The sequence below is a fragment of the Xiphophorus hellerii genome, chromosome 21, assembly GCF_003331165.1.
Source record: "Xiphophorus hellerii strain 12219 chromosome 21, Xiphophorus_hellerii-4.1, whole genome shotgun sequence".
NCBI lineage: Eukaryota > Metazoa > Chordata > Actinopteri > Cyprinodontiformes > Poeciliidae > Xiphophorus > Xiphophorus hellerii.
In genome coordinates this window covers 13,674,962-13,694,325 of record NC_045692.1, presented here as the reverse complement: position 1 = coordinate 13,694,325, position 19,364 = coordinate 13,674,962, and the positions used below count along the sequence as shown (strand labels likewise).

The 19,364-nt window shown below is 41.6% G+C and overlaps 2 protein-coding genes across 3 annotated transcripts; one reads left to right on the top strand and one right to left on the bottom strand.

Annotated features, from left to right (window-relative positions):
- Positions 1-1,134: 1,134 nt before the first annotated feature.
- On the bottom strand, positions 1,135-10,376 carry shisa2b (shisa family member 2b). The gene is made up of 2 exons (XM_032552251.1): positions 9,116-10,376; positions 1,135-3,214 (listed from the first exon to the last, which is right to left on the bottom strand). The coding sequence occupies exons 1-2, from the start codon at positions 9,417-9,419 to the stop codon at positions 2,652-2,654; spliced, it is 867 nt and encodes a 288-aa protein (XP_032408142.1). The 5' UTR covers positions 9,420-10,376; the 3' UTR covers positions 1,135-2,651.
- Positions 10,377-11,526: 1,150 nt separating this feature from the next.
- Positions 11,527-19,065, top strand: spice1 (spindle and centriole associated protein 1). Of its 2 annotated transcripts, none has more exons than XM_032552247.1 (17): positions 11,527-12,077; positions 12,981-13,028; positions 13,474-13,614; positions 13,706-13,808; positions 13,922-14,040; positions 14,125-14,207; positions 14,677-14,813; positions 14,889-15,014; positions 15,140-15,414; positions 15,859-15,990; positions 16,099-16,234; positions 16,315-16,416; positions 16,501-16,871; positions 17,523-17,700; positions 17,780-17,840; positions 17,918-17,978; positions 18,064-19,065. In XM_032552247.1, the coding sequence occupies exons 1-17, from the start codon at positions 11,982-11,984 to the stop codon at positions 18,121-18,123; spliced, it is 2,229 nt and encodes a 742-aa protein (XP_032408138.1). In that variant the 5' UTR covers positions 11,527-11,981; the 3' UTR covers positions 18,124-19,065. The 2 variants fall into 2 exon arrangements, with proteins under 2 accessions (XP_032408138.1, XP_032408137.1); XM_032552246.1 differs by having other exon boundaries at positions 11,536-12,077; positions 17,777-17,840.
- Positions 19,066-19,364: the final 299 nt, after the last annotated feature.

Sequence of the window (19,364 nt, the reverse complement as noted above, 5' to 3'; positions counted from 1 at the left end):
TACCATGAAATAGAGAGGATCTGCATTCAACAAACCAGCCATTTCTGGAATAGGGAAGAAAGCCATAACAAATCTCAGGTGGAGCTGGAACAACCAAAATTACATTTTTGCCCTTCACTTAAAGCTGTATATGCCACTGACTAGACCATCTCAAATGCAAGATGCTACCAACACCATATTTTACCACAAGAATGGAGTTTTTCTGTAGCGATAAATCCAGAGCTCTCCTGGAGAAAACCCTGTTGGAGGCTTTAAGAGTTCACTGGGTTGAAAGTTCACCATGAGGATTGAATGGTTTATATTAAATAATCACTGCTTTCACAGATACTCGCTGATCATCTGACCGCAGACTGGGGTCGTTTTTCTCAAAGGAGTGGCTTCAGAAGAAATCTGTGAATATCCTAGAGAGGCCTGCAGAGTCCAGACTTTAATCTGACTGAAAATCTCAACATAAATCATCTTGAAAACTTGTGAGATGAGCTGAAGAGAAACGACCATAAAGGTTGAGCCAAGAGAATAGACGATCTGGAGATCTGGTCAAAGATCCCTCTCTCTCTCTCTCTCTCTCTCTCTCTCTGTGTGTGCTCCAACCTTGTTCCACAGAAAATACCGTCCTATTGGCAAAAGAAGCTTCTTATGCTGTATCAATAGCAGGGATGCCAATAAATGCGGCCAGAATCAAAGTTCTCCCACACTTCACCATTAAGCTCAGGAGAGTCCTCACAGTCGGATCATGAGGAGACCCTTCTCCCCCTCTCCCAGCTGGAGATCCTGTTCCCACCCACCTTCCTGGATGTGGCCCGGCCAAAACCAACCACAGCTGCTGCTGGGTGGAGAATCCATCTTTGGCAGGAAGAAATCCGTTCGGTTCTTTCAGTTCCTCTCCAGTGGCTCGTTCCACTTTATTCTCTTATTTCTGGAACCCGGGCTTTTAAGCGTCCACCTTTAAAGTTTCTTTGTGCTTCGAGAGCTGTGGGAAGCAGACTTGTCAGTGAGTGTGCGTCTTGTACTTCTTTGTTTGGCTATTTAAAACGGATTAAGTTGACTCTTAAGCAACCAAAGTGTCTTTGTTTGAGAGTCACTTGTTCATCTGTTTCAACAAACCGCTGCGACACAAACTCTCATCAGACCACATTCTGTTTCAAAATGTTTATTTTTCAAACTTATAACAAAGCGTCATCTCCCCCTGCTTTATATATTGTTTCAGAGGGAACGATGATGAATCCACGGTTTGTCTCACACAAGCTGCCTGCTGAATCTCACAATGTGCTTGGATTAGAGATGAGAAGCCATGCTTGGTGTAGCTGCATGTTCTCATCAACTGCATGTTCCTGAGCTGTGCAACATTTCACCAAATGACTGGAAATTAAGCAAGGTTTGTTTGTTTTTCCTAACCCACAGCCAATAACTGCTACTTTCGTGACTTTTTAAAGTGGAAAACTGTGACTCAAACCTGGCCTGACTCCCTACGGCTGCAAGTTCACCGAACTGTGCAGCGTTTGTCACACACACATGCACGCGCACGCCCTCACTCCTCTCACCAGTGCTGGTTCTTAAAAGCGATACAACTCGATGAGTTTTGGTTTTATCTGGTGCTTCTGCGCCCAATCTTTCTAATGCCTCCCTGGGCAGTTGCCCTTGTGGCCCATATCAAAAGCCACATCTGCCTCTCAGAGGAAATAATTGATGGGGTTAGAGTTTTAGATTCCTTGCTGGATATTTGCATTCTCGCTCATGTCACAGTAACACTTCCAGGGAACATTAACCACCAGCCTTCTGTGAATACTGCCGTAGTTGGAGGGGGTTTGTGAGAGCGTTTCCGCTCGGGACTGTTTTTTCTTTCTGGGTGGTGGGCAAAAGGCCTCGTGGGGGAACTGGTACAGTTGGGTGGAGCGTCACAGTCTGCGTCCCGTGTTCACTTCATTAGATTTTAAATGGTCTGCTGGGAGATTGCAACAGCCTTACACATCACACCACCTGCATTTCCCATTACACCCGGTTCACTCACAGCTACTCGCATAAGACCACATCCGTCCGCGCTTCATGCTCACACTAAACGTCTGTCCACATGCTTTCTCTCCTCACGCTTTCAACACAAACAAACTGTACCATATTGTGTAAACTCACTCGCATTTATTCGCGGCCACAGATGTGCACGGTGCCTCAAACAAAACATGTGGTCTTGTTCTTTTCTGCTCAGAGATCCATTTTTCATGCTATAAATCAAACAGTCGTCACTCATTCCTGCACATATAAGCCAGCAAATCTCTTTTCACACTTTTGCACGCAGGTCCGATTTGAGCTGCGTGTTGTACTGCATTGAACTGTGCGTCGTTATCCACCTGGCCCGTGGTAAACCCTAAAACATTCAGTTTTGCAGAGAATTGTTTATGGATCCATAAACCCCCATCACGGGTTGAGCTTAGCTCGGCGACACTTTGCCAAGAGATCATATGAAAGGCCAACACACAATAGCAGGGCAGGTCCAGACTGGGAACAGCTTAAAAAGTCCTTCATGTGAGTCCGGACTCCTTGATTTCTTTTCTTTTTGTTGTTTTCTCCACTTTGGAAGTGAGCCCAGATGTCCCTGCTCCAACAAGATCCAGAGTGGTCTGCAAGTAAGCCACCCTCCCCCCTCACCTCCCCCCTCATCACACTGTTACTGGTGGGCCTTTATTGTCACTGGTGGCACTGGATGCTGTTGGAGGAGGACAGGGGGACTGGAGAGGTCTGTATCCCCCCTGACTGTGGTCTAAAAAGGCCGCCGTAGGGGACACGGGGTGGGCGTAGCCGATGTACTGTGGGTGCATGAACTGTGACTGGTGGGACATGATCTGGGTGGCCTGCTGGCAGTTGAGAACTGAGAAGTTGGTGGGCATGTTGACGAAGACGCTGGCGTCGGGGGGCAGACAGCAGGAGGCCTGAGCCCGCATTAGCGGAGCGGGACCGGGGCGGGCCCCGGCGGGCGGAGCCGAAGAGCTGGACGAGGTGGCGGTGCTGGACTGCCGGGACGAGGAGCCCCTGGAGCTGCTCGCCATCATGGGAATGGTTTCCAGGAGGCGGCCGCCGGTGCTTCCGCTTCCTGAGGCGCCAGCCGAGGAGAGCTCCTGCTTTGGCCGGAGGCAGCGGCAGCAGCACACGGCGACCACAGAACCCACCAGGATGAAGGCCACAAACACAGATCCCACGATCAGGAAGGGCACGTAGATTGGCACTGAAAGGAGGAGACACAGGATCATTAATCAAGAGTTTAAAGTGTTTCAGCTGGCTTCTAACATAAAAATTAAAGCATTTTCACGTTACTGCCACAGCCATCAGAGTATTTCATTTGAAAGACCAACACAAAGCACACATTTATAAAGCATAAGGAAAGTAATGCATGGTTTTCAAAATTTTTTGTGTGTTTTGCTTAGAAAAATCTGAAAAGTGTGGTGTGTATTTTTATTCAGCTTTCTGGATCAATACTCGTCTTTGTGGTATGTCTGTACCAGCTTTGCTCATCTAGAGACCGGTCTTTGTAACACAGCTCAGCCTCCATTAGTCTGGATGGAACACTGCTTTTCTCCATTGAATTCAAACTTTGACTAGGCCATTCTAACTCATGAATATTTTACATCCCACATGTGCTATTGAATCTCTGACTGTTTTTCAGCCTCTTCCCACAACCTGACTATGCCACCACCGTGTTTCACTGTGGGACTGGTGCAAGTCTATTTGCTGGCATCAGTATTTAAGAAAGCACCTTTGAGTGTTGGATGGTCCAACTCAGTTCAGCAGACGGTGTCTTTTGAGTGTCTTCAAAGAAAAACGTTTGAACAAAGTCCCGCTATCCAGACCTTTGCAAAAGCATCCACACAGTTTGAACTTGTTTTAAAATTTTTGCCACATAACAGTCGCCATCTTCATTGGAAATTTAGCACAACAATGAAAAATGATGCATAGTTTTCTACATGTTTTAATTAAATAATTTGATATATCCCCCTCAGTCGTTCACAAAGCATGATACCGCCACCACCATGTTTCACTATGAGGGGGGGCTATGCGGTGTTAGTTTTTCTCTACTCCTGACATTTTGCATACAAGTCCGACTTTTGACCAGAGAACTTTCTTCCACATGTTTTCTATGTGTCCTCTAAGCAAAACTACCAGTGGATTTTATTTTTGAGACTTTTCCACAAAGGCCATAAAGTTGTGGATCTTTGCTGCTCCTCCGCAGCTGCCATGAGTCCTTAAAGTTATTGCTCTTGTAGTTTATGTGCATCATTTTCATGTAGGCCTTCTATCTATTTTCGCATGATGGATGTAACAATACAGAGTCCAGAAGTTTAAATATTACGACACAGTTTTATAACCTCATCCTTCTTCAAACTTCGCCACAATTTTATCCCTGACTGGTCTGCTTCGTTCTTTGGGCTTTGAAAACATGCATGTAGATTTTCCGAGATTGTAACTTGACAAAATGTGGGAAAGCTTTAAGAAGCATAAAAACTTTTGTAAAGGTAGTAATACGACAGACTGGACAAGCCAAGTGTTTGTTGCAGATTAAAAGACAGAGAGCTATTGGGGTCCCCAGGGTTTCTCAGGCTCTCATTAGCAGTTATTAACTTTGTTTTGATCTGTTTTAATCCTCCACGCCCTGCTGTGTCCTCAGACTCCTTCACCCCACAGACTTCAGTGTGTGTGCGTGCCTGTGGGGGTGCGTTGGACTGGGTAATGTTCTTAAACCCAGCTGCCGGTGGATATTTGTGACCCCTCTTTTTCCTCAGCTATTTATGACTAAGCTTATGAAAATAAGTTACTGTAGCTGAACTGCAGCACTTGGCATCAGTTTAAAGAAAGGCTTTAAAGTGGACTGATTTAATGTTGCATTGAGAAGTTATTCCACTCTGTAAATCAGAGGAATAAGCCGGTTCCTTCTCACTGACCTTTCTGAGTTTTTTTTTTTTTTTTTTTTTAAAGTTAAAACAGCAAATCATGCTCCCAGCTTTCACAGCTCCACCAATCGGACTCTGTTGTTGAACATGTAAAGTCTTGACAGTTTTACATGCGAAAACCTCAGTTTTAGAGTGTTAATGTGTTAGGAGAGCAGGAAGCGCTCCAGGAACAACTTTGGAACCTGATCAGCGAGAGCGTTCCAGTTTTTTGCCAAATGGGGAAAGTGCAGAGAGAGCGAATTTTGCCCAGACGGCATATAACATGATGTCACTCATGAGGTGTTTCCTGCACCCATTCATTCTCTCCAAACACAATAACGTCCATGTGACATTTAAAGTGATTAATTTAGTCTTATTGTTCCCACAGGGTGTAGCTGAGCGTTGTTAGGAGGTGGAACTGTGGGCCAGCGAGAGAGAAAGGTGGCAGCCTGCTCCAGTTTCCTTTTGTCTCTGGGCTCTTTTGAAATGCAACCGTTTGACTTTTTCAGAATGCTCATCAAAAGTCGCAGGGCATTAAAAGGATTACAGCATGATACTTTTCCAGAGAGGGAGGGAGGATCGCGGGGACATGAAGGAAAACTGGACCTTGACCCATTTGTATTTGGTGGTGTCACACCTCGCTCCTCGCAGCAGAGATATCTCTGAGAGTCTTTCCTTCCCTGCAGTAACACAACTTCAGTCTCAACATTTCTGCCTCCACTCCCCCTTTTCTCTGTGCTTCAAAGCTTGTTTTGTGTGTGTGATTTCATCCCTTCTTGCAGATCTGCTTTTTTCTAAAATCACCTTTTAAATCAACGGTGGAGGAAGAAAAAAAAGTCGAGCTTCAAGTTTTACTTGCTCAATCGCACATAAAATACAGTCTGGCATTTTAGTAAAAAATGCAAACTAAAGCCCCCTCACAACTGGATGGGTGGGCGAACAAATCCTTTATTTTGCTAGAGTTACAATACTATACCTATATCACAAATCTACTTCAAATGAAAGTTTTATATCCTCAATCCCTTGTGCTTTTTTGTAAAATCTTTTGTCACGCTACAATGATAGCCTTTTAGAGTTCTATTAAGATTTGACCGTTTTAAATAAAGAAAATCTGAAAATTTGTCCATAAACACCATCATGTAGATCAAGCAACACAGCAGAAAGATCAGGAATGAGAGCAATGTTCAATCCGTCATCAGAACAACACAACATCGAACCTAACAAGACGTGAACATTCACCTAAATTGAGAAAAGCAAAAGTCAGAGATGCACCCAAGAGGCCTCTGGTAGATCTAGAGGAGATCTACCAGAAATCCACAGCTCAGGTGCGAGAATATTTTCTACATATCTGGCTTTTGTGGAAAAAGTGCCAATAGAGATCAAAACAAAACTTTTAAGTCTCCATGCAAAATACTGTGGGTCAGAAAGCTAACACTGCACATCACCAAAAGTAGAAAACCATGTTTTCTTCTCCTGTAGTGTCACAATTTCACACTACATTGTGCTGGTCAGTCACATGAATCATAATATAGTGGAAAAATGGAGGCATGAAAACCTTTCCATGAAAGCCACCTTTTAACTTTATTATCTAACTAAAGAATTGCAATGTACACCTGGACAGCTTGAGAACAAACAGAACTGAAAGTTTTGATAAAAATCTGACTTGGATCTATGTTTAAATGCTTTAACGTATTGAAGGAGCAAAACTGTGAGACAGTTGTTGTCTTTCTAGTGTCAATTCAGATTCCCTGAATCCTACCTTCATGCTTGGAGTGAATTTTTTTTAAAAAGAAGCAAGAATCGGTTTTCATGCACATGCTGGTCGAAGCTCCCCCATTGTTTTCTGTCACTCGCCCACACCTGTTGCTGCCGCTGAGCTGTGGCAACCACGCTGCAGTAAAAAGCCCTCCACCCCCTCCACCTTTAAGCTCTTGTTTGGGGCAGAGTCTGTTTGAGGCTGGCCGGCCGGCCAGCCTCTGTCTCCTCGGGCCATCCCCCGGGGATTCTCTTGTTCCTAAATACCACATGTTCCCTCATGTTGAGCACATTAATAATTTCCTGCCACTGTATCATTCTGGAATGATGAATAGGCCACAAGCAAGTGAAAAATGTGCAAAAAGCGCAAAGTGAACAAGGGTTTCCTGTTTGAAAATAACGTTCTCTCTGTGCTTGGTGAGAAAAACCAACCACTTTGAGGTAATTCTGGCAGGAGGCCACAGACTGGAATGTATATTCCTCTTCCTGCAGTGATAAGGTATGAAAGTTGCAAATGACAGGTTACATTGTAGCTAGAAGACCAATGACAAAAACAAGAAGTAAGCCTTTTCTGTCTTACTTCTTGATGCCTTTCTGTGGTAAAATGCAAGTTCAAAGACTTAATGAAAGATTACCTCATGGGAATGTTGGTAACGAGGAATGAGTTTGTTTTGTCAACAAATCAGCAACATAAGCTGAAAACTACAGGTTTAGCTGTTGTTTTTGGTAATTATTCCTCTTTGGATGTCAGGAGATTCCCTTCAGAGTGAATCTCCTAAAGCCCACAGACACCAGAACGACTGCAGTAGGTGGGAGGTGGGTTGTTGAACAGGAAAATAACATGATTTGAGTTTTTCTTTTTTTTTTTTTTCTTCCTTTATGAACAGTGCTGTCAGCACCCAGGGCAAGCCACTCTCCAAGATCCGGTCAAGTCCAAATTTGATCCCCGTGGGGACAGCGTGATTCGAGCCTGGCCCTACTCTGCACTGTTACAGAACAAACACGGCTATTTATAAAGTGCAGCGGCACGGCACAATTTGCCATTTGTGAGGGCTGTTAACTGGTTTTTGGAGGAGTCTGCTGTCTCCTGTGCAGCTGTCGCAACAGATGAGTTCTTTTGACAGAGAGCCATGGCTGCTGTACGCAATGCTACGTTAGTGGAGGGGGAAAACTGGAGCTTCACACTTTTCGGATTTGACGATCAAGCCCAAAACATCCTGAGCGGAGGGTTTTCATGATGTTGTCCAACAATATCAAAATATTCATATTAGGCAGGATTTCATTTGGATGAATATAAACTTAATTATGGGCAATAAGACTTTCTGCCCAGAGGGACGCACCTCAGAGGGGAAGCTAAGAGGAAAAAAAATAAATAAAAAATCTGTTGAAGATATGATGGTATGGAGAGCTAAAAGTACCACAATCCAGTACATTAATAATTGCTCACACAAATGCTTCTTTATGTGATTATTTACACAGAACTCTAATAAATAGCATCAATAAATAGAAAATGCTTATTTGATCAATTCTTTGAAAGTAATAATGTTTTTAAAATATTTGAAACATTTAAATAATTCTGCATTTATTTGTTTGATATACTTTTGATATATATTATTTTTTTAAATGATTGTTTATTTATTGAATAATATTTTTCCAGTTCATAGTGTTTACTGTAAGTTACAAAAAGAAAACGGTTTTGTTTGGTTTGGTTTTTAAAAGCAGCTCCTCTGACAAGTGGGTCGCTTTTACTGGCATCTATTGCTGCCATAATCACCACTGACTCACTTTACGGTAAAGCAGTTAATGAGTCAAACAGCCTCGTCTCAGAACCCTAATTTCACGATTCTTTAGAGACTCTGAAAAAGTTCAAAATCCTCCTACAGTTTAATAACATGCTAAACCGACTTTTATATTCAACTTCCTTTGTTTAGTTTTAAGCATCCAGAAAAAGGTTGTGCCACCTGTTGTGAATGAGGATTGCTCTGCACGTTGAAGGGTGTAATAGTAGAAGTTATGGGCTGCTGCTGGTTTTGACATAAGTGTTAGGGCTTTCTGCCAGGGCTGCATGTTCAATGGGGCATAATAAAAATGCCAACTCTGCTTCCAGGAAGCCTTTTTAGCTATTCAGAGAGAATGGTGCCTCCTATAGTTCATAGGTGTATGAACTATAAAACTTTATTGCTGGACACTAAGGGACACTAAGGGCAGCTATTGATACTGATGTTGGTATTTGAATTACAGCCAATGATTTGGTGTTAAATTCCAAAGCTGTAGGGCCATTTCTTATGATTTCACCGCATTAGAATAGCCTAACATTGAGGCAAATGTGAAACACTATTGAGAGTGGTCAAGAACGAAGTGGATTATAGCAGCTTGTTGGGGGCAAATGAAAGGGCTCACCCGGGCCACCATTCAAGAAAGAACCGCCACTGGTTCTGCTTTCCTACCTGCACGGGAGTCCTTGTCCTGTTTGCTCTCCGTTCCCGGTACCTCAGCCTGCTTGTCGTTCTCGCAGCTGCCCTGATCCAGCCGCGCGTCCGTGCTGGCGCAGCAATATCGCAGCTCGCACTTCCCGCAACAGATGATCGAGTCCTCCCCGTCGATCTTCTCCGGGCACTGGAACCCGTCTTTCCACGCGCCCTGCGAGTCTCGCCACCCGTGACAGTATTCCCCGCTGGCCTTCACGTCTATAACGACCAAAAGCAGAGTCATCACCACGGAGACGGACATCGGGAAACCTCCTTCACGCATTCTCAGCCACACGCCGGTGCGTTTGGATGCACGGAGGGACGCCTTTTAGTCTCCTTCGTCAAAGCCGGTGTAGCAAATGATGATGATGATGATGATGATGATGATTTGGGTCAGAGTGGAAAAAAGACCTGAGCGGATAAAGGAAGACAGTTGAGGAGCAATCACAGGTGGTCATTTGTTGAGAAAATCCCGTGCGTAAAACACAGCCAACGTCTCCAAAAGTAGGTTCCAAACTGTAGCCTGTGGTGCCTTAAGCATTAAATCTCTAAAAAGAGAGTTAAATTAATATCCCAGTGGTGGTAAATGCAATATGTATAAAAGATGAATGGATTTCCCTTATTGGCACCGCAGTCCGGCTGTTCGTGTCTTCTCCCAACTCTTCAGGCGACTTTCCTTAGGAATGCAGGGCAACCAACACATGAACCCCGATCCGTGGGCGCACAGCTGCTGCCCCAGCCAGTCCCGTGCCCAAAGATGCAGTTTCCAACTTTTCAGGCCTCTTCTGCATTGTTTAAAGTCAAAAGTCGGTCAGTCAAAACCGTACGTGGTGTGTGGGCGTGTGTGTGTGTGTTGCTGCTGCCTTACTGAACTGCGCTGGGCAGAGTCTCCCCTAGTTTTCGTTGCAGTGAGAGGGGCGTAAAAGAAGACGGATGCAAATGAAACACCTTACGGATTCTTTGAATGAACCACGTCAAGTTAGAAACTGGTTTGTACAACTTCCTGTTTAGGACCTTCAAGTGCACACGCAGCCAGATTAATTACAGCTCTTGAAACCCAACCGTAACGGAAAGTTTAGTGGAAGAAAAAAATATATATAGAAAAAGATGTGTGAGTGAAAAAAGTTAGGCGAAGCATTCAACGCAGCATCTCCATGCACTGTTACTCCTTGATGCAGTATGTCATGCAAAAGGAGCCCCAACCAAGCACTCAATGCAGATGTTATACAGAACATAGACAAGCTTTTCTTTAGACCAATTTATTCATCTTGTTTTTTATTTATTTAATATTCTATGCCTCCTGAGAAACTGACTTTGGGTTTTAATTAGCTGTAAGTCATAATTACATAGAATAACTTTCTCAGTCATATTCTTATTTCCTAAGATGCATTTGTAAATTGAGCCATGAGATTAGTCTATAATTTAGCTGACAAGTCTGCTGGGTTAGATGCATTACAGTGTTAGGAAATATTTGCTCTTCAACAGCAGGTCAATGAGATATTCTTCCTGTTGCTTAATTGAAATGATTGAATCATTGTCATGGCTAGAAGTACAAGTGAAATGACAATTCGTGCTTTACAAAACAAAGCAGACCTAAATAATTCGAGCAATAATCTTGTTAATTAGAAGAGCAAGACACAGAGAGCTAAATGTGCCTCACAACAAGTAACGAATGTAAAACAGATTCCTTATCTGCTGCATGCTCATTGCTCAGTTACTGGAAGTTATTAAGGGGTAACAGAGTAAAAAGGGTCTGCATACAAATGCGCACCATCGTATTAAGTACGTACGACATAAATGTTATTTTCTGCAACATTATGTAGTACTGTGCAGTGGCAGATTACATCAAAACTCAGAAGAATGGAAAAATGCTGTGATTAATGAGAGAGAAAATTCAAAGTGTACTAAAACGTCTCAAGCCTTGGAATACAGAGTAGGAACGTCAGGTTATTTAATGCCACAACTCAGTTTTCAATTTAATTTAGGAAGAACTTCTGGCAAGGAAATCCTAAATGAAATATATATATATATTGATCCTGAGGCAAAGACTTTTTTTTGGCAGTTTGGCATTTGCCTGCTGCTCTTTCTTTTTCTCAGCACACATATTAATGTTAGCAGAAACATTTCCATCTAGTGGTGTTGACCTGCATTCACACTTTTGCTCTTAATCCTTGTTAACATAGGGGCAGTGAAGACTAGACTGAGGTTAGCTGTGAACATTTGAAATTTTTGTCCGTATCTAAGAGCTCTTTTAAGACTAGTAAAACGTGCCTGCTAGTCAACAATGTAACTGTTTATTCTGCAACATATACAGAAATCACAGTTTAAATGTTATAACTCACTCATTCCTCTGTGGTGTGGGGTCATAGTTCAGGTATTGTTTTTGATGCCTATGTGCGTTTCTTCTTTCGTAGTGTTGCTAACAGATTATTTCTATATTTTCACTTATTATACAGCGCTATGTTTGTGACTATTTTAGTCAGTGAAAAGTGTTTAGTTCAAGAATAAATCATTCATGCAGTCCGTCAGTCAGGCCGGTTGGTGGCGGTAGTGAGCCGTTAAGCGATCAGAGGCGGAAGCAAGGGTATCCGTGGTAACAACACAGGAAGTGTCGCGCGACAGTTTAAAAACTGTATCAAATTTTCGTTAGCTTTTCTGTTATGCTTATATCCCCTTAAAATCTCATTTTCCTGCTAATTGTTCCTCTACACTGATAATGTAAGTTTTTTTTACTAGGTTTAATTCGCCCTGAAGCCCGAAGCAGAGGTTTGAAGTAGTGGAAGGTCGCGGTAGGTTTGTGGGGATTTTTTTAAAAACGATTCTCAGCTAATTTACTGTCTGAGCAATGCTTTTGAGAACGGGGCGTCCGCAGCAGCAGCAACCCAAAGGGAAAAGACTCATTCGCCCTAAGAAGGCAGCAGCTCCCAAGAAAGACTGGGTGGTAAGTAGCACGGATTATTTAATTAATCAGGGATTAAAGACATCAACTTCTGTTTGCTTTGAGCCCTCTCTGACAACGAGAGGATAGTAATTTAGATGCAATTTATTCACAGAAAACATTGTAAAATTTCAAACGTATTTTACGTTTTAGGAGGCAAATTACACCCATTATTTATGAAAATGAAGAGAAAATGACCAGAACAAACATCCCACATTCATTTTTGTGTCACTTTATCAGTCTCTCATTGAATTGCGGAGGAACTTTGGCTCTCTTTACCTGAATGTGTTGCTTTGCCCAATGCAATATTTTGGTATAGAAAATAATTCACTGGTGACTAAATACCAACAAGATTCTTTTTAAATTTTCTGATTTTGCTTCAGGCTGATTCTCTCATTCTTGAAACGTGATGCATGTTTTGGGATACATGACTGTTTTAACAACAATAATAATAATCCTATTAAGTGAGTCTTTTAGAAACTCCGATGTAGCAGGTGAGATTTTTATACTAGACCTTTTTTTTATTTAAATACACTTGAGCTTAGGTTTATTGAGCTGATGTCTATTTATTTCCCTGATGTCTATTTATTTCTCATTTTGTACTATTTATTTCTTTATCTTTTTTATGTATGTATGTATGTATATTGTATATTATGTATATACACATAACCTGCATTTTAACTGGAGTCGAGCAAATCTCAATCTCGTTGTAATCTGTTGATGACAATGACAAATAAATCTTATCTTATCTTAGTTGTCAGAATGTGATCCTTTTTATCACTGGATATGTAGAACCTCACAACTTTTGCTGCACTAATATCATCAAGACTTACAATCATGTTTTTATTTTCATATTTTGCTGAACAACTTTATTTTAAAGTCTAATCATTGATCTTTTTGTTTCAGAGCACTGTCAACGACCTCTCTGTACACAAGCTGAGTCCTGCTGAGCTGGTAAGATCTTTTTATTTATAACAACTTTTTTATGAGGGAAAATGTCATAGTGTGAATTATGTACATAAGAATCTGGTCGCAGTGTTTGATATGTGGTTTAGTTGCATAAAGGACTTCTTCCTTGGTTACGGTGCATATAAAAAGTACTCACATCTTGGATGTTTTGCTCTTTTATTACTTATAGAGATCAATCATAACCAACAAAATTTGGCTCTTTTTTTTTCACATTTAATGCCAATGTGAAAACCGATTTCTTTAAAACTACTGTAATGAAAATTAAATAAAAATATTTTAAATAAAATACGTAAGTGCATAAATATTCACCCTCATCAAGTCAGTATTTAGTAGATTCACCTCTGGCTGCAGCCGCAACATGGAATCTGTATGGATAGATCTCAATCAGGCTTGCACATCTGGATGTGACATTTCTTTTTCTCCTCTTCAGTGTCATCGACATGAGATCCACAAGTCTCACAATAAAGCTGCAGCTCACTGGGAGCTCAGGGAGAAAGCCCTGAAACGTCGTCTCAGACATGCCGGCAGCTCCCCAGGCCTGGACCACACCAGCCTCACCATCATCAGAGATGTGTGTGAAATAAATAATCCGGGTTTTTTTTTTAGTTTTCCACACAGTTTCAAACACAGCTCACTGGAGGAATGGTGATGTGTTGCTGCAGGTTTTCTCTGAACAGCCGCTGCTGCACGATGCGCTGGCCCAGTCTGACAGAGCCTTGGCTGTGGTCAAGGACCTGTTTGGAGACGCTCCACGGAGGCAGACTGGTGAATGTTTCTACATGAACTCTCTGAGATTATACTCATTTGTTTCTAGAATATTTGTCTCTTTAGATGCCTCTTTCATCTGTATAGTTATTGCTACATGTGTACATCTGCAGGGCTCCCCAGTGTGACTGTGGCTCCAAACTGTGACTCTGACTCAGAACTGCCTGTTCTCCAGAGACCTGATCCTCCAACCCAACTGTCCCTCCTCAGCCAATCCATAATGGATCAAGAGGTATGAAATGATGACACTTTATTATGTTTAGATTTCCCTAAGAGGTTATGATGGCATTTTTATAGGCAAATTTGTTTTTTTCAGGCACTTAATGAAGTAGAAGTTTCAAGAGAAGATGTCAGAGATGAGGATCTGTCAAGCAGTTCAGGGAGTCGATTCATCAGAAGGTATTAATCCATTCACCAACAGCCTATTATTATTTAAGGACTGCAGTCAGAGGTTCACATCCTCATCTGCATGATTATTGCTAAACTTGGGTTTAATTAATCTTTTTTTAACCTAACCACCTTCTGAAATATTGTTCAAATCTTTTTTCCATGACTCAACTCTGGGTGATTCTCTTTTTAAAGAGCCAATTCTAAAACAGTGCAATTAAACTTCTGTTAAAGCAACTATTTAGCATCAACTCTTCTAGAAATGTGAAAGGATTCGTTTTGTTAATGAGATGAAGCTGTTTGTATATATTTAACACTGGATTAAAAAGAAAAATTCATGATGAATTCAAACTTTTGCGCCCAATTCTTTTTTTTCTAAGTCCTCCTTAGTGGTTGTTGTACTACCAGTTCACAAGTGAAAAAAACGGCTTTAAAAATGTAATAATGTTAACGTCAATGACTGCACAATTACTGTTTGCAGGACAAATATAAGGAAAACAAAAACCCAGACCAGAGCGACACAGAAACAAAAAGGTCATCGTCTCAGGTCTCATGCAGGAGATAAAGAAAACATCCCTGTGACCCCCATCAGATCAGGCAGAGCACCGGACCCAACTGGTAAGTTTCATCCAGATGTTCTGTTTAATTGACTGAAGTTTGAGAGAACGACTCATCCAGCCTTTTTCCTTCCAGCTCTCAATGCCACGGCAGCTGTTAAGCGTTTTCTGACCAAACAGCGTCCATCAGATCAAAACGAGGAAGAGGCTTCTATCCTGGTTTCTCAGGTCCTGAATCCCGAACTGCCTTCACGCCAGTCAGGTAATATCTGCAACAAGCTAATTTTGTTTTTTGTTCTTTTTTTTTTATCTTAAATGAATTATTCAATAATTGAATTCTAGTGTTTCAAAAAAAAAAAAAAATCCCACATTTTCAATTTTTCTCAGGAAGAATAAGAAAACACACTGAGAAGACCAGGAAGGGCGTCTGTCGGGCCTTGGAGCTGGATGGCTCCTCAGTTGCGTCTCTTAGTGGAGACCAGTCCAGCCTGGGCCTGCTGCAGGACATGTTGGGCCACGTCAAGGCGGACCTGGACACTATGGGTTCTGATATAGCACCAGAACCAACAGGGAGTCCAGAACCCTATGAAAGACAAGGTCTTACCGGATTCTCTGTTGCCTTGGTCTCCACGATTGGACGCTTAGTCCAGCTCATCAGAAAGGTATTTTTATTGTAGACTTATTAAACAATTTGAATGTTGAATTATTTGTCTTTTTTCATTAAAATCAGTTTCTGTCTGTCATTTTATTTTCCCACATGTGGTATAGGTCAAAGTGGTTGAGGTTCTAAAGCTCAGAAAAATTGGTGGCAATAATGTCATGATGGGAAAACAGAGAAAGTGGTGCAAAAAAACTCAAAGCTGATATTGTCATGGCAACAACATTTTGTAATACAGTGATGCAAAGTGGTTTCAGGGTTGTAGTTTTGTTTCAAAGTGAATCTGCCCCAGTGTCAAGTCTGTTGCAGCTTCTAACAGGTTTTCTTTTCTTTCTTTTTTTTTACCAGACTTCCATAAAAAGCAGATTTGGGGAAACAGCGATTAATTATTGTCAGATTTCACATGTTCAATCTTTCATTATTTCCTTCTCTGCCTCCTTTCTGTTAGAGAGAAGCTGAAGCTCAGGAAGAAGCCGAGGAACGGCGGCGACTGCAGGAGGATCTGAAGGAGCAGCGAGGGCTTATGGATGCTCTAACAGCTGAAACCATGACCCTGAGAGAAGAGGGCGCCGCCATGCAGGTGAGGCGGAGTGTGGTTTCCTGTCTGGAGTGATAAATCATGACATTCAGATAAGATGTCACTCCTTAATATTTAGTCATTCTTTCTGCCTGTTGTTGAACTGACCAGGCAGGGCTTCTGCAGCGGACAACAGAGCTGGAGCAGAAGCTGGATTCTGTGGTCCTTCTGATGAGTGGACTGGGAATACTGGGAGAACAGACAAAACCAAGCAGAGTCTCTGATGGAAGAGTGTCCCAGTCTTGTGGTATAGATCAGATGAATTTGGTTGTGCAGATTTGCTGTGTTTTGATTGTAAGGCGTTGATAATGAATTATTGGTGTGCAGTTTGTCAGTCTGTTGGTGGTGATGAGAAAACACAAACTAGAGTTTCTCCTGCCGTCCTCCTTTCCCCACCTCAACAATGTGACAACTGGCAACAAAGTCCTGGTGAATTTCCGGAAACATTAATTGACCTGTCTTCATTTTAATAAAAAAATGACAAATTTCATTCCTTCCCTTCTTCTCCAATAGGTCACGCGTTACCTCTACAGCGACGCCTTTCCCCGTCAGACACCCAGGGTTCCTGTGAAAACGTCCAGTCTCACGTCTCCACCTCCGCTCTCATGAGGCGTCAGTCTGTCTCCTCATCGTCACTCCCCTCTAATCAGCCCGTCCTCCTTCCCTCCCCTAAAGCCATGATGGCTGAGATCGCTGAGCTGAAAAGGCAGAACGACCTGATCAAGGCTCAGCTCATCCAGGCAAAGAGCCTCGGGTCAGGGAACGCAGGATTGGCCGAGAGCTGCAACGAGCAGAGCAAGTCGAGTCCAGCCAGCGGCGCTGGAGAGAGGAAGATGACCGGCCAGCATCTTCAGTCTCCAGAGGGAACATCTTCAGCTTCTCAGGTGAGAAGTTTGATTGATCGTTGTTTTGCTACTGCTGCCTTCAAAGGGAAATTAGATAAACCTTTAAAAATAAGCATTCCTAATTATATTAAAATTCTTTCATATCAAAATTGTTGTGCTAATTTTCACAACATAATCAGAAATAAAAGTTAGGTATTGTGACAAAAATAGTTACAATTCAAATTCCATCAAATTAATGAAAATGTAAAAACAATCTGCAGACCTCACTGTCTTAAATAAGTAAACTTAAAAAAAACTGATCTCAAGATTGCATTAATTCTGTATATAGTACTGGTATATGTCACTGCCTAATGACTTTTCCTATTGGAATAGTAATTTTTGCTTCATGATGACAATATAGCAAGAAAGTGTAGAAAAATACTTGCTTTCCTGCTTTATTAATACTTTTATTGGCTTGGCAGTTCAATCCACTAGTTAGTCGCTTGTCCATTCATCAGTTTATCCGATTTTGCATCCCTTCTTTCTTATCTGCTGTAGTATGTGTGCAGGTTTTGAGTCTAAAGCCTATATTTATCTTCAAATATTGCCTTAAACATGAGTAAGGCATTACTCATGTAAGGCATTTGAATCTATGAGAGGTAAAGAATTTGAACCTGAAAACATACCAGAGCCGTGATGATCTCTGTTCAGGCAGCGTCCTCCAGCACTCCGAGCGTGGAACAGCGCCTCCTGGAGCTCAACAGACAGAGCGCGGCAGCGAGGAGTCGACTTCTAGAACTGATCGAGCAGCAGAAGCGAAGCTCTTCGCTCAGAATCTCCCCATCCGTCTCCCCCATCCCTTCCTCAGCCGTCAGCCCGAACGCAGCAGGTACGATGAGTGAATGAAGCATGCTGCTCTGCGACTTCTTCTTTTTAAAGAATTAAAAGAAGAATTTGATTTTCAGCGGAAGGACAGAGCTCAGAGGAGTCGGTGCTGCTGCCTGAAAGGGAGTTTGGGTCTCATCGACAGTGAGTGGCTGAACAGATTTAGAGGAAATCTACACCTTGTATGCACGCAGCATGATTCACTGCCATATTTGTTGCAGATATGCTGGTTCTGATGCATCCAACAGTTTGAGTTTTGAGAGCAAGACTGGAGAAATAAAGGTGCAGGCTGATAAATGTCACATTATATCCACATTCTCATACTATGATGCTGTTGGATGAACTTAATCTTTTTCTTTTTTCTCAGCAAAACGAGAAACGGCGAGAACGAGAAGGATGGTTTTCTCTGGTCGCTCACACCAGATGACACGAGGGAAAAGACTAAACGAACCTGACAAAAATGAATGTTTTTATTCTATTTTTCAGCCAAATAGTTGTAGTGCATTTTTCATTCCTGCAGTTTATATGTTGGCTGTATGAAAAGTTGTATTTTCTGAGGAGTTCACATCTTTTTATTTTATTTTATTTTATTTTTTACCAGAGGTAATTGAGCTGAGCAGCCTGACTGTTACATAGCAGTAAAACTAAAGTAAACATGTATGAGTGACATGAAGCCAGACTGCTTTGTATGTTTAAATTTAGCTTACTAACCATTTAGACAATTTTTCCACTCAACAGTTTGTTGTTACTGTCTTACTGCTTTTTTGTTTTATTTGTGTTCAATATTTACAATTATATTGCAAAAATGACATAGTTAAAACTAACTGATCAAAGTCATGAGGATTAAATAGCTGCTTCACGGTTGATTAAGTTTATCTAGCACGTTTTGCAAAGGTGCTTTATCCATTACCACTGAACTTTTGTCATTGGTTTTCAACCGCAGTCTTTTATTAGGATTTTATATCATCTCAAGATCTCTAAAAAAATGTATTCTTTTCCCATAAAGTCTTTAAAATTGTGGAAATTTGATTAGATCATTTTCCAACTTTGTAAGTATGGGAAAACTGAGAAGTAAGTCTGGACAGAAGTTTGAGTTTCCAGACTCCGTTCTTTATTACATGTTTCAAAGGATACAATGAATCATTTTTGGAGAACATTTGTTTTTTTGGGTTTATATTTAGGGATTCTTCCTTGACCTTATTATTTGTCACAAAGTTTTTATGTGACTTGTCCAGTCCACCCAGTTTCACAAATTGTACTGAGTGAAGTTTTTTTTTTTTCTTTCATTTTTTTCTGTTCTCAGATCTGGGATTTTTACAGACATGAACCTGGTTTAGTCAATAAAGGTATAAAATATTACAAAATCTGATTTCACAAGTCTCCTAATCATTGTAGTCCAGATTATCTAGTCCAGATTCTACAAACCTAATTTTTCTAGATTTTAAAATGGAGCTGATCTTCTTTCTCCAGGTACTAAAAACCAAAATTGTCCTTTGCTGCTGTGCTGAATCAGGAACTAGTTCCATGATCAGCAGAATGTGAAATAAAATACTTTGTGGTTGTAATATAACAATGGCACTGTAGGTTAGCCTGTTGGGTGAGACCGCGCCAATAACCGGTGAATGATTTATTGTAATCATTACTTGTTCTCCAGCAGTTCATTTGAGC